This window comes from Adiantum capillus-veneris, chromosome 11 (genome assembly GCF_014529385.1).
Source record: "Adiantum capillus-veneris isolate H3 chromosome 11, ASM1452938v2, whole genome shotgun sequence".
NCBI classification, from domain to species: domain Eukaryota; kingdom Viridiplantae; phylum Streptophyta; class Polypodiopsida; order Polypodiales; family Pteridaceae; genus Adiantum; species Adiantum capillus-veneris.
The window spans coordinates 75,672,437-75,686,274 of NC_140941.1; the positions used below are offsets into that span (position 1 = coordinate 75,672,437).

Below are 13,838 nucleotides of genomic sequence, written 5' to 3' on the forward strand. Positions count from 1 at the left end.
TACACAGTCCAACAAATATATCAAGTTGTTGAAATCAAAGCTTGCACTTACCTTTGTATTACACTTCTGAGCAATGTCACGCAGAACAAGAACAGAATTCGTTGCATTCGATCCAGGATTCGACCTTGGTTGCATCTCTATTGGGTTAAGAATTGAAAGTAATGAGCCATCAGATTCTATATTACACAGTCAACAAGACCTTCAGTGTAAAAAAGGTTTCGCAGAACACATGGGAGCAATCACTGTCAATATAAAGAGTGACTATAACCTGGAAATGCATGGCCCATAAACATGGGATCAGGTCTCCGTTTATCATCTCCAGTATAAACCTAAGCCAGATGCCACGAACCACAATTAAGATATTTAAAACTGTGTAAATCATTTGACATCAACATGAAATGTAAAAACCTCCCTCGGCAAAAAAAAACAAACTCACTTTGGAGTTAATATCGAAACTTGTAAGCTCAGAGCCATAGAAAGATGGACTGTGTGATCGTGGCTTGCCAAAAGAAGGAGACTCGGGCTCTAAGATGAGTCCTGAGGAGGTCCTTGCCATTAAAAGTGGGCTCATTTCTTCTTCTGCCCCTAGCCAGCCACCGACAGTAGCAGGAGGAGGGATAGTTACATGTAAGGATGATTGCAAAGGAAACATTGACTCTATAGAGTTCTCTTGAGGACTGCGCATATGTTGTGTGTCTTGTCCATGCTGCAAGATGAGAAGCCGCCTGCGTGTATCTGGATCAAGTTCAGACTCTGGTACCTCCCCTTCTTCTCGTATAGGTGAGCCTTGAAGAGAAGGCTCAAAGAGATTTAGTGCTGGAGTTGCAAGGGGCTTCATTGCTGATGGCTCGTTTTCAGCACGAGAAGGTTCTTGTTTCTCATGTAATTGAGGCTCAACATGAGGTGATGGTTGTCTTAGAAGCACAGAAGGATAGGAAACTGGCTGCACCGCCTGAGTAGGCTGCCGTACTTCATTTTCTAAAGAAGTGCTTGGCAAGGAGGCTGAACCACTTCCCATTCCCTGTATAATGGATATAATACCAATTTCAGAGATACAATACAGTCTACACTGCTAGACCTAGAAATCATGCTGTACACTCGAATCTTACAGTTCAAAACCTACCTTCATATGCTTACACAGAACTTGAAAAGCCCGGACTTGCCTAATAACTAAAAGATAAACCTTCAACATACCAAACAAAATATATAAAGAGATAAAAGTCAACAAGAGCAGCAACACTCTACACAAATCAAGTGTTGTACAAACTCTATATAAACCAGGAGTCACACCAACAAAAGAGTTTCAGTCTTCCATGAAAACAGCCATAAAACCCTACCACCATGCAGTTGTTGGTCTGGAAGGATCGTCATCCTTATCATGGCCCGACAGACGTCAAAACAACCCTAATCTTGGGCCAGGACAAAAGCTTCACAAGGAACCTTTTATGTCACAAAACTCAAGTAGAAAGTTCAAAAAAGGTAGCAATGAGCAATCATACATTCAAAGTGTATGGAAGATGGTTAGACAAGATTACATAAACTTTTATAGAGTATAGTTGAAACAGACACAAGTAGCCGTAGAAACTATCAACTTACCCTATAAAACCGGTCATTGAAAGAAAATTTTCTCTACTTAATGACACAAGCTTCCAACTTAGAGAAACAGACTAAGACTCGAAGGATTCAGGTCAACCTGCCTTAATCTAGCCCTTGAGAGTATACTTCATGTAGCATGTACAGACAAAGACTCAACAAATAGGAACTTTCTCAATTGATTTACACAAGCAAACACAAGTAGGCATGATATTTACCATTGTTGGGACCATCATCCTGAGCTTAACCATACTCGTATGAAAAAAAAAATTCATACGAGTATGGTTAACCATCATCCTGAGCTTAACCATACCCATATGAAAAACGATACATAATTGGCCAAAATTGGTAAGAAAACTTCAAGCTAATGAGGTTGATGTGGGCATTAATGATGATTGAAATTCATAGTTGTTACAAGGCTAAAGTAAGATGTGAAAAGTTCCACACTTCTATAGTGCTATGAGTGGTTACCAAGTAAAAATGTTAGTGTTTTTCCAAATAAAGTTAAGGTCACGTATGTTTCAAGTTCAAGGGTTGAAACATACTCCAATCATACTTCCATGCCCATATGGGTTTGCTGTATGGAAACGTATGGGAAAAACTATGCTTTGTTTACTATCGATTTATCCTATTACACTGGCCACTGAAAGAACTTTTTCTCTACTTGACCCCCTTCAGTGCATACCTCATGTAACAATTACACAGATTAATGCTGAAAAAAATATGTAGTCATGCTACATACCTCTGCTAGCCTTTTCTCAGTTTCAGAATTTGCCATACCATCTGGAAATTCCTTGTTGCCATTGGCAACCTCTACAGTCATCCCGGTCTCTTCCTGCAAAAATCGCGCTTAAAATTGCCCACAGCCGAAAAGAATAGTCATGAGCTCATGAAGTCTGAAAAAAGCTAACGGTTTCGTGTGTTTCTACCTCCACGATCATATAGTTACTGACAACTGGTGGCTGTGGCAAGGTAGAAACCTCTGCATCATAGTCAGCTTCAGCCAATTTTCTGGCAAGGCTTTCATCCAGATCTCTGCACATTATTGTGTAAATGAACATAAGAATCAACCACAAGCTCAAAATAAAATATGCTTTGTCCATGGATGAAAAGATGTAAATTAGAACTCTAAATTTCTTCCTGAAAGAGGTGTTCTTTAAGTTTATTTTTCTTATGTGACGGACTATGCACCTCTTCATAATCATCACTACTAGATTTTAGCATGTTAAACATTTCTTCCATGTTCCCTAACAACACAATTTGGACATAAGTTCTCTGAAATCTCCAAAAAACTGCTTAACTGGTGACCCTTCCTTCGACAAAAGCATAAACCTTCATAAGGTAAAAAAAATCTCTGAACTTGCGAATCTAGACTACGTGAAACGTTTCCTATCGAAAAACGGGATGCATAAGGAAACCCAGGGAAACACACAAAACCTAACTGCACCGAAACTTCATGAATACGTTGAATTGAAAGAACATGCAAATAATTAGAACAGGTCTATCATAATTTATACATAAAGTATAAATGATTTTGATAACAAAAAAAACCATGAATTAAAGTAGGTCAATCATCTAAAGAAGTACGATGGGTCAAGCTCAATATGTGACAAATGGATTACATGGCAAGTTCATAAGGACTGAATTTCCTCAAGAAACAGCTCTGTAAGTTACAATCACTTGACATAAGAAGCATCTTTAACATTATTTATGTTTAAAAAACAAGGGGCACGAGATATGACCATTTTTAAAACCAAATATGTGCCTTCATAGGGTTAATATCAGGAACTATAAGGAAGGCTGAAACATTTGTGCACAACACTAAGTTAAGAGACGCACGTACACCTCAAAAGTCTATATTGAAAAATTATTGCGTGCATTCAGCCTCATCTTAAAAAGAAAGGCACAAAACGAGGCGATTTCTTTGAAAGAAAGTATATGCCTCCAAAACGACAAAAAGATCGTAACTTATAAACTAAAAGAAGGCTAAAACATTTGCACAACGCAGAAACCCAAGAGACGCATATACACCCCTATATTGATACGTTATTGCATAGATTTAGCTTTGAGGCTACAAGCATATTACTTATCATTTGAAGAAAGGTTTGAAGTGTCACAAAATGATCAAGTGACACTGGACCACCGTAACCAACAGATTGGAGCAAGAAGACGGAGATCTAGCCATTTACAAACGGCTCAGAAAACACAAGGAATTTCAGGAGGATACATAACGGCAGAAGAACAAGTCATTTATTCTAAGGAAGGTAGGTATTATCAATGTCACACTAAGGGTCACATAAGACGAGATTGTCCTAAGAATGCTCTCATGCATTGTTATGGTTATGTGAATGGTCAACGCATTGTGGTCTTCTTTGATTCTGGTGGTATGCATGATGTGATTAGCGACTCTCTGGTGAAGAGCGCACGTCTAGAAGCTCGACCCATTGATCCCATTATGGCCTCTGGGTTTGCTCCTGGCATGCACTCTTCGTTTACGCATGAATGTCTTGATGTGACAGTGTGCATTCAAAATATCCGTTTTCTTTGAAAGTTTGTGATTTCTCCTCTCTCAGGATCTGATGTGATTTCTCCTCTCTCAGGATCCGATGTGATTTTTGGCATTAAGTGGTTTAAAGGTCATAATCCACAAGTTTGTTGGAAAGAAAACACTCTCAATCTCCTAGTTGAAGGAGCACCTCTTGTGGTTCTTCATGTGACACTAAGATTCCATCTATGTCACTAATCTCTCACTCTCATGTTTGGACGAGGATAAAACACATAGTCTCATTCTAGAGAAGCATAATTTGTTGCATGACAAAGAACGAGAAAAGACACATGAACCGGAACACAAAAAAGAACAAGAAAAGGAAACTCTGTCAATCGTTCCTTTTCCGAAGCACGACACACATTTTTTTCATGATAAAGATGTGATGATGGTTTGCATGATGATTTTGCTAGTGAAGCTAACCTCATTGCAGATCCTATCAGTCACAAAGAACCGATCTTGGCTCTCAAGCCGAGGTCCACAAAACCCACTCAGAAAGTATTTGTGTTCGCATGATTAGTAAGCACGCATTGTTCGAGTGTTTCATTCGTGACGGTTTCTTGTATTTTTGTCACCGTCTCTACGTGTTCCCTTTTCATAGGCATGCCGTATTGTACGATGCACATGATTCACTCATCGATGAACACGGGTGTATGCGGTTCACTCTCGAAAAGAAAAAAAAGTTTGCATTCAAGGAATTCACATTGTTTACAGATTGTCCGTTTTGACAATCGCTTTTACATTATCTTCCTTGGCATGACAAGGTCTTAGACAGAGCACGAGAAAGATTGTCCATCAAGCATCGGCATTTCCGTTGTGATTTGCCACAATTGATAGGTTTAGGTCGACAAGACAAGATTCGATCTCACTTTTTGCGTGTGTTTGGTGAACAGTTTGACACTCCGTCACTTGGTTCTTTCAATTACATGCACAGTCAGTTAGGAAGCATAGTATTTTTCCAGTCACTCTACATGGAATTGGTATGTTCATGATTTTGTGTTGGAAGTGGTTTCAGGAATTCTCCTCGGAGATTCTTGAAGAAGGTGGACCTACATCCATAGCCGAAGTTGGAGCATTGAAGCAGCCACAGATCACTTTGTGTCGCTTTCAGAGCGGCCCCAAAGAAGCAAGCATTGTAGACCTTCATGAAGTTTCACACGACCCACGCATCAGAGTGGGCCGGCGAAGAGTTCTTCGCAGGATTCCCAGAGTTGTTGGCAGACTACAAGGAAGCCATGCATGTCGGTACCAATACCTCACTTTGAAAAAAAGGGGATGTCACGTGCACATCTAACCCTATGTGCATGTGGACAAGCTACTTCAGGTCTAGGATTCAGGTCACCTTAGGAAGTGTTCCGGCACCTTTGTGAGCCTGTGCGCAGGCCATGCATATCTAGGCACTTAGAGTAGTTTCATATCCTCTGGTTGCACACAGCATGATCATTAGCATGACAACCAGTACCCATATGAGCATTTTATAGTGCACAGGACCAATTTATCCATTTTTCACTTATTATTTAATAAGTGACTTTTGTTGAAAAACTGGGTAGGGCAAATTTGCTAAGTAAACCTAGCGCTAGCACTTTCTGGCAGAAGAGGCAATAAAAGTTCCACCAACTTACAGTGCACCTTCTCAGCAAGACCGGCAGGAGCCCTAGCGTTTCCGGCCAGCAGCAGAGTAGTTAGCGTTTTGGCTACAGATCAGCATAGCGTTTTCAATAACGGAACCAGCTTAGCATTTTCAACAACAGAACCATATTCCAGTGCCAACAGATTGCAGATTAGGCCTAGCGTTTTTGCATCTTGCACATACCTCTAGCGTTTTGCAGTTTTCTGGTGACAAATCAGCCCCAGTTTATCAGCATTTTCAGTTTTCAGCACTTAGCCTCGCAGAATCAGCCCCTAGCCTCGCAGATCTCACCTACCCGCAGCAGATCCTCGCCGTGCCGTCAAATCAACCAGCATTTTCAGTTTCAGCCCGCTGTCCGCAGATTTCAGCATCTGCATTTTCAACGCATCATCGTCGTGACGTGGCCGTCGCCGTCCTCACGGACACAGTGTCAGAATTCAGCAATTAGCAGATTTGCAGATTTCAGCCCTAGCATTTTCAGATTTCAGCCCGTCCTCGTCCTCGTCATCATTGTCGTCGACATCGTCGCGGCAAGTTCATTGCATCTAGACCATTGTACCATATTTGTGCAATCAATAGCATAGACCTCTCTTGCAATAGAGAGGGGGGGCCCTTGGAGGAGGGTTTGAGAACCATCTGGTGTCGTATTCTTCTCTCTCTCTCTCTCTCTCTCTCTCTCTCTCTCTCTCTCTCTCTCTCTCTCTCTCTCTCTCGTTTTTTTTTGGAAAAATCAGGGCTGTATATTACTGAGTACAATATAATCCCCAGCGGATGCCAAAATAGCCTATCACGTGGGGTGTACAAGCGGAATGTAAGGTTGAGAGCCACTATAGTGACAACTCGACTAGAACAATCTCATGGTGGTCTGTATGATGAGTGGAGGAGAAACCACTGAGGTGGTGCATAATGCCATGTAATCTGTCCACTTGTAAGTGTGAAGAAGAGTGGAGATCGGGCCCAACGCCGAAGAAAGTCAAATCGACGAGCCTCGGCTGCTCTAGATGTACCTGAGGAAGAATCCCACTGCCAAATGAGGGTGTGAATGATGTCCAGCCAAATGGTAGTGAGGGTATCTGGAAGGAGCTGTGGAGCCGCACTCAGAACGTGAAGACAACGAGCTCCCCAAACATTCCAGAGTGCAATGCTAGTGATGACTGAGAAGATTTCATCACGTGTCTGAGGATCCCCCTGCCAAGCAATCTGTGGTAACATAGCCAAAGTCCCTCGCCGGTAACCAGTCGAGGTAAGCATAAGAGCTGGATCTGTGTTTGAGCCCTCGTAGAAATTATGCGGTCCGGGCATCGGCATCAACCAGGAGACAGATCCCCAAGTGAGAAATCCATGCTGAACACCAGCTCTGCTAAGTAAAAAGCAAACTGCTAGCCACACTACATGAGAAGACGAGCATGACCAAAGACAATGCGCAGGTGACTCAGGTAGGCGCAAAGAACAGCGAGTACATAACGGATCATGACCCATAGAAGCTAACCAAGTCCCAACTGGAAGTCCTGCATGTGCAATCATCCACAGGAAAGAAGAAATACGACGAGCCACATGTAAATCCCAGATGGCTGACCAAAACTGTTGTAGATAGGCATGGGAGAGACCTGAATGTAACCAGAAACGCATACGAGTGGGCTGCTCTGGGTGCTGTCTCATCAATGCGAATCTTCCAATTCTGACTGTGTACTTAACGAATGATACATGTGCATCGGTGGGGTTAGAGTGAGGCCAATGCCACTCACCTGGGTCCCAATAAAGCTGAGATAGGGCACGACCCTCCCACACCCAAAGCCTCCAAAGTGCAGCATCAGCGGAAGCGAAACGGGGGTCAACACAACGACGCTTCCCGCGGGAGCCAACTACTCGTATGGCCTCCCATCGAGCGCCGGGGTAGACAAGGTGCGAAGAGGTAGTAGCATATGTCAATCTAGCATGCATTCCCAAAGAGTAGTCAATATCAACTGTGAACAGCATTGTCACAAAACGGGAGCGTACACGAGCACTTAGAAAATCTGAAAATTATAATTCTTTGAAAACATGAGAGAAGAGAGAAGATCGACACAGTATTGGGGACCAGAAGATGGGCTGGTCCCCCCCCCCCCCGTTAAGAGTATTCTTTTATTCAAGGAGAATTCTTATACAAGCACGAGAACCCGAGGAAACCCCTCCGTTCTGTAATCTTAGACCCGAAGGTCGTGCTTTCCCGTAAAGGGCTTGGGCACAAGGCCGTTCCTTCCCGTAAGGGACTTAGGCGCGAAGCCGTACTTTCCCGTAAGGGACTTAGGCGTAAAGCCGTACTGCCCATGAAGGGCCTTCCCGTGAGACGGGAGATTCCTGCAAAACAAACCACACAGAGCAACAATTCTCAATGCGTATCAACACCTTATACCTGTCGCTCCTTGCTCGGAGGATCGACCTCCGTACTCACTCGTCACGCGAACACTTGCAAATTCCGTCGCCAGACTCTGCTCCAAAACCCTAGCGCTGGTGCTTTTCTGCTGCTTCCGGCTCTCTCAAACTGAAACGCGGGCTACCCTTCTATAGGGTCTAACACCTGCCAAGAATAGAGGTCCAAAAGCAAAGCTTGGCGCTCCTAGAGAGAGGAGAGAGAAAATCGCGTTTTCTAGAGAGAGGAGAGAGAGAGAGAGAGAGAGAGAGAGAGAGAGAGATCGCAATTCAGCCCCCTGCAAAGCTATTAGCACTGGCTTTTTTTATAAGAGCCTTGCTTGCTTTATTTTATTAATAAAGGGGCCGGTCACTTAAAAGTGACCGGTCACTTTATAAAATAAAGTGTGAACTTGTTCAAACTTTAAAAACTCACTCAGTTAGTGAAAACAATGCTACACGGACACATTCCAGGCGTCCCCGAGTGCAGGACACGACACAGATGCAATGCAGACACAGACTCCTCGCAGGAAAACATCTGTCCTCCCGCAACTGTTCCTGCTTTTCGTAAAAAGCTTCATTGAACCCATCTTTATTCTTGTGCTTGCGTTCTTACGCGTACTTTCTTACTCAGTTCGAATTTCCTCCTTAGCCTACGGGATGCCCCCTTACTGATGCACTCGTCACCCATCATGTGACGCATCAGGGGCACTCGTAACCCGGCCCTTTCCACCGAACTTACGGAAACTCCTACGCGATGTTTACCGTCACCCATCAAATGACACATCAGAGTTGTCCGTTCCTGATGGCAGTTCCTGTAGCTACAATCTTTTAACAGTTCTTAGTGCACATAATAAAATATCATAAAAAAGAGATTTAATCATTAAAAATAAGAAAATAGTCCAATTAGCAACATCCCTCTGGCTTCTAAACAGTTGACCTCGACTGTAGTGCTTGGACATATACCTCCAGTATCTCGCGATAAGCTGCTAATTCCTCCTGCGTCATCCACTGAGCATCTAGATTCGAATAGTTCTTAAACTTAACCAAATACTTCCGTGTTATCTTTCCGGATTTCAAAGACAACTCCTGATGACTTACTATCTGCTCCGGTTGGAGTATTTCCTCTGTTTCCTCAACCTCAAGAGGTTCCTCAGCACTAGGCTGGCTCGGAGGCGGTCCCACATATGGCCGGAGTAAACTGACATGGAAAGCATTATGGATCTTCCAATTAGGCGGTAGCTCTAATCGGAAAGTGACATCGTTCACTCGCTCAGTGATCTTAAACGGCCCATAATAACGGGTAGAAAGTTTTACCACTTTCCCTTTATGAGACGCTTGTTTCTTAAGTCTTGCCTTCTCAAACTTGAGTAAGACTAATTGTCCGACTATTAAGTCTAGATTCCTTCTGTGCTTGTCTGCAGCTTTCTTATGCTTTTCCTGAGAGTGTAGGATAGCTCTCCTAACTTGCCCGTAGGCTGTGTCCAAGTCCCGGACAAATTCATCTATTGCAAAGATCTTATCCTTAGTTAAAAGGATGGGTGGAAGCAAAGGCTTACCATAGAGAATCTCAAAAGGTGCTTTCCCCGTCGATGAGTGTATGGTATTGTTATACGCATACTCGACAAGAGGCAAATATTTCTCCCAATCAGATTGCCGGTCTGACACATAAGTCTTTAACATATCCAATACTGTGGAATTGGCTATCTCACTTTGCCCGTCCGTTTGAGGATGGTAGGCAGATGAAAAATTCAGCTTTGTACCAAGATTATCCATCAAAGCACGCCAAAAATTTACTATCAAGCGAGGATCTCGATCGCTCACAATAGACTTAGGCATTCCATGATGCTTAAAGATCTGTGCTAGAAAAACCCTAGCCATATGATCTGCTTTGATCGTTTTCTTGACTGGTATAAAGTGTGCTTGCTTGCTAAACCTGTCCACAATGGTCCAGATCGCGTCATTTCCAGTCTGAGTTAGTCTGAGTTCTAGGGAGGTCCATGATGAAGTCCATGGCAATACTTTCCCAAGGTTCATTAGGCACAGGCAAAGGTTGTAGCAACCCAGGCGTCTTATGCCGATCATACTTCACTTTTTGGCAAACCAAGCATTCCCTGACTTACTTATCAATGTTGGCTTTAAGGCTAGGCCAAAAGAAATATCTTTCCATTGCTAAGGTCGTAGGGAGAATACCCCGATGACCCGCATAAGGCGAAGCGTGTGCTTCATCCATGATCTTCTTTCTTAATGGTTCCGCCACACATATGGCCTGATGGTGGTAGAGATAACTGTCCCGAATGGAATAGGGAAACTCATTCTCTCCACGATGTAGCTTTCCCCAAATGGTGGAGAAGTCTGGATCATTCGGATACAAATCCGGTAGTGCTTCTAATTCTTGGTGATACACCGAAGTGATAGCGTTCACCCTTGGCCGCCTAGACAGTGCGTTTGCGACTACGTTCTTACTCCCAGCCGTGTGAAGGATCTGGAAGTGAAACATAGACAAAAAGTTTGCCCATCTCATCTGCTTCTCAGATAGTTTCCTTTGCGTAAGAAAATACCGCAAACTCTGGTGATTAGTCTTGATCACAAAATCCGCTCCTAGAAGATAGTGCTTCCAGTTGGATAAGGCGTGAATCACAGCCGAGACTTCCTTTTCGTAGATTGATGCATGCAACTCTGCATCCTTAAGCCGTCTGCTTTCGTATGCCACTGCATGGCCTTCTTGGTTTAACACTGCTCCGATGCAATCGCCTGAAGCATCGCAGTGAACCTCAAATGGTTTCCTTAAGTCAAGCACTATCAAAATAGGTCCATGGCTTAGCAAGTACTTGAGCCGATCAAAAGCTCCTTGTTGTCTCGATCCCCATCTGAAAGGAATCTTCTTCTTTGTCAAATCATGAAGTGGTCCTGCTACATGAGCAAATCCTCGGACAAACCTTCAATAGTATGAACATAATCCCAGAAAGCTACGTACATCATGTACCGTAGTGGGAATAGGCCAATCTTCTACCACTCGGATCTTGGCAGGATCCATACTCACTTGATTGTGAGAGACTATATGGCCGAGATAGTGTATCTCAGAGAGAAAGAACTCGCTCTTCTTTGCATTCACATGCAACTCGTGCTTTCGCAATTCTTGAAACACTAAGTCCAAGTGCTTCCGATGTTCCTCTTCTGACTTAGAGAAGATGAGTAGGTCGTCAAAGAATACTCCCGTAAAAGCTCGATACAGGCTGAAAATGCGATCCATCTTGCGATTGAACGTCGCAGGAGCATTGGTCAAGCCGAAAGGCATTACCAAAAATTCATATAGTCCAAAGGTTGTGCGGAAAGCAGTCTTATGGACATCCTCAGGGGCGATCCGTATCTGATGATACCCACTCTTTAAGTCTATGCGACTAAAGACACTTGCACTCTGCAACTTGTCAAGTATATCATCAATCCGAGGGATCAGAAAGCGATTCTTGATTGTGATCTTGTTTAAAGACCGATAGTCTATGCACATTCGAAACGTGCCATCTTTCTTCTGCACCAGTAGAACTGGAGAGCAGTAGGGTGAAGCACTGGGCCGTACTAACCCTTTCTCTAGAAGCTCGTTGACTTGCTTCAAAATTTCCTCTTGCTGAGCAAGACTCACCCGATAAGGGGGTTGATTGGGAGGCGAGCTACTCGGTATGAGATCTATGCGGTGATATTCCGGGCGTACCGGAGGGAGTTCATCAGGAAGTGTCTCCGTGAAACAATCCTTGTACTTTTCAATAAATTGAAGACGCTTAATTTCCAGACTAGAGAGAGAGTCCCTACTAGTTTTATCCTTTGCAAAAATCAAGTAAGCAGAAACACACTTCTTCATTTCTTTCTAAATGGAGATATGGCTTACAATTGGGAACTCCCAATCTCCTGCATCAGCTTGAATCTTTATTTTCTTACCCCCATGATCAAAAGTGAGGGTCTTTTCCACATAATCGGGAATAGGTGTCATGTGAAAGTGCCATGGCATACCCAAGATGATATCACATCCCTCGATGGGTGCCATCAAAAATGATTCGCGGTCCTTGTACTCGCCAAACCGAAGATTGAGCTGTCCTTGCACGGGAGTTGCATTGGTTGTCAACCCCTCGAATGCCGATCCGGATGTAACCGGTGTGCCAAGCTGAGCCGATGTGAGGCACAATCGTTCCGCAGTATCAAGGGAGATGAAGTTATCCGTGGATCCTGGATCATAAAGAATCAGTACTCGCTGGTTGTTCAAAGACCCCAGCCCTTCAAAAGTTGACGCTTCCCTTTCTCAGATTCTATGTTTCCTTGAACATCTAGGATTGAGTTCCAACTTGGTGGTGCGGGTTCCTTCCTTGCTTTCTCTTGCCTCGTAGAGGCTTGCTCTTGCTGTTGCTGCTTTAGCGGGCAGTCCGGTTTCATATGTCCTTTCTAGCCACAGTAGAAGCATCTTCCTTCTCTCTGAAAGTTTGAAGTTGGGTAGGAGAAAGGTACTTAGTTCGCTTGACAGTGCCCTCTGGCTTCTTAGAATGATCATCGTCTCTAGATGGAGGACGTTTTCTTCCTTGGCCCCCTTGGTCATCGTAGACCCCTCTTTGTCTTGCACGGTAAGTGCTATGCTCCATCTTTCTGGGCGTCCCAGTTGAGTGCAAATCCTCAGCAATGATTGCTGACTCCATCATCCTTTGAAGAGTATCATGCGGATACACCTTCATACTCTTTCGAAGCTGCGGTTGGAGACCCGCTTCGAACTTTCTTTTCTTTTCCTCGTCAGCAATCTTCATGAAGGGAGTGACCTTCAGAAGAACCGACCAATACTTGTCCACATAAGTCGTTACTCTTTCATGTTCCTTCTGGGCAAGCCAGTCCCATTCCTTCCGTATGTCCTGCTCGAAGTCAGGTGGAAGAAATTGTTCATAAAATTCAGATTTGAAGCTCTCCCAAGTTTGGGCCTGAGAACCTTCCAGAATCTTGGCTAACCACCAATTACTTGCCGTTTCCTTGAGGTGCATCCCCACATGGCGTAATTTGGATCTTTCTGTGAAGTGCCCATTGGTAAAGGCAACTTCAAACTGTCTGATGAAGGACAGTGCTTTGGAGATGTCTCTCCGTCCGTTGTAGGTTTAGAACTTGATGTCCTTGTCACCCGATTTGAAGACTCTCATGCGATGTTGAGACTTGCGACCATGCTTCTTGAATCGAGGCTTATCTTTAGGTTGATGTAGGGTAGTGGCAGTAGTAGCGGCTTCCTTCTTCTGACGAGATGATCAAGAAGTAGAAGTATAATCAGGAGAGTAAGATGGAGATGAGATAGAGATGTCCTTGCTCTCGTCTAGCAAAGAGAGCGCTTTTTCCTGGCCTTTCCTTGAAGTAGGCCGTTCATTCCGATCCGAAGATCCTTTGTGCACCTCGGCACGTTCTTCTTCTATTGCCTCCTGTGGTCTCACGCCAACAGTGTTGTCTGGATGCTTGGCTGCATCAGTTCCATTCGTTTTCTTCATTCCGCCCAAAAGCTTTTGGACGTCTGGCAACAGTAAGATTTGTTGCAACTCCGCAACCTCGGCTTGCACTTGTTGAAGCTCCTCTTCAACGCTTCTCCCTTGGCCCGACATGGTTCTTCCCGTTCTTCCCGGAATCGTCCTTCTTTGCAGAGAAAGAGAGGAGTCCGAGCTCTGATACCAC

At 43.9% G+C, this 13,838-nt stretch overlaps 1 protein-coding gene across 9 annotated transcripts in view; it reads right to left on the minus strand.

The window, feature by feature from the left end:
* The window catches only part of LOC147447465 (RNA polymerase II C-terminal domain phosphatase-like 2), a 92,296-nt gene that overhangs the window by 59,842 nt on the left and 18,616 nt on the right, over window positions 1–13,838 (minus strand). For 7 of the 9 annotated variants that reach the window (XM_086523258.1, XM_086523259.1, XM_086523256.1 and 4 more), the window contains exons 6-10: window positions 2,523–2,628; window positions 2,336–2,428; window positions 437–1,021; window positions 269–329; window positions 52–176 (exon numbers count right to left, since the gene is read on the minus strand). In XM_086523258.1, coding sequence (XP_086379384.1) covers window positions 52–176; window positions 269–329; window positions 437–1,021; window positions 2,336–2,428; window positions 2,523–2,628 — 970 coding nt within the window. The remainder of the gene's footprint in view (window positions 1–51; window positions 177–268; window positions 330–436; window positions 1,022–2,335; window positions 2,429–2,522; window positions 2,629–13,838) is intronic. The other 2 variants (XM_086523254.1, XM_086523255.1) reach the window with 1 other exon arrangement.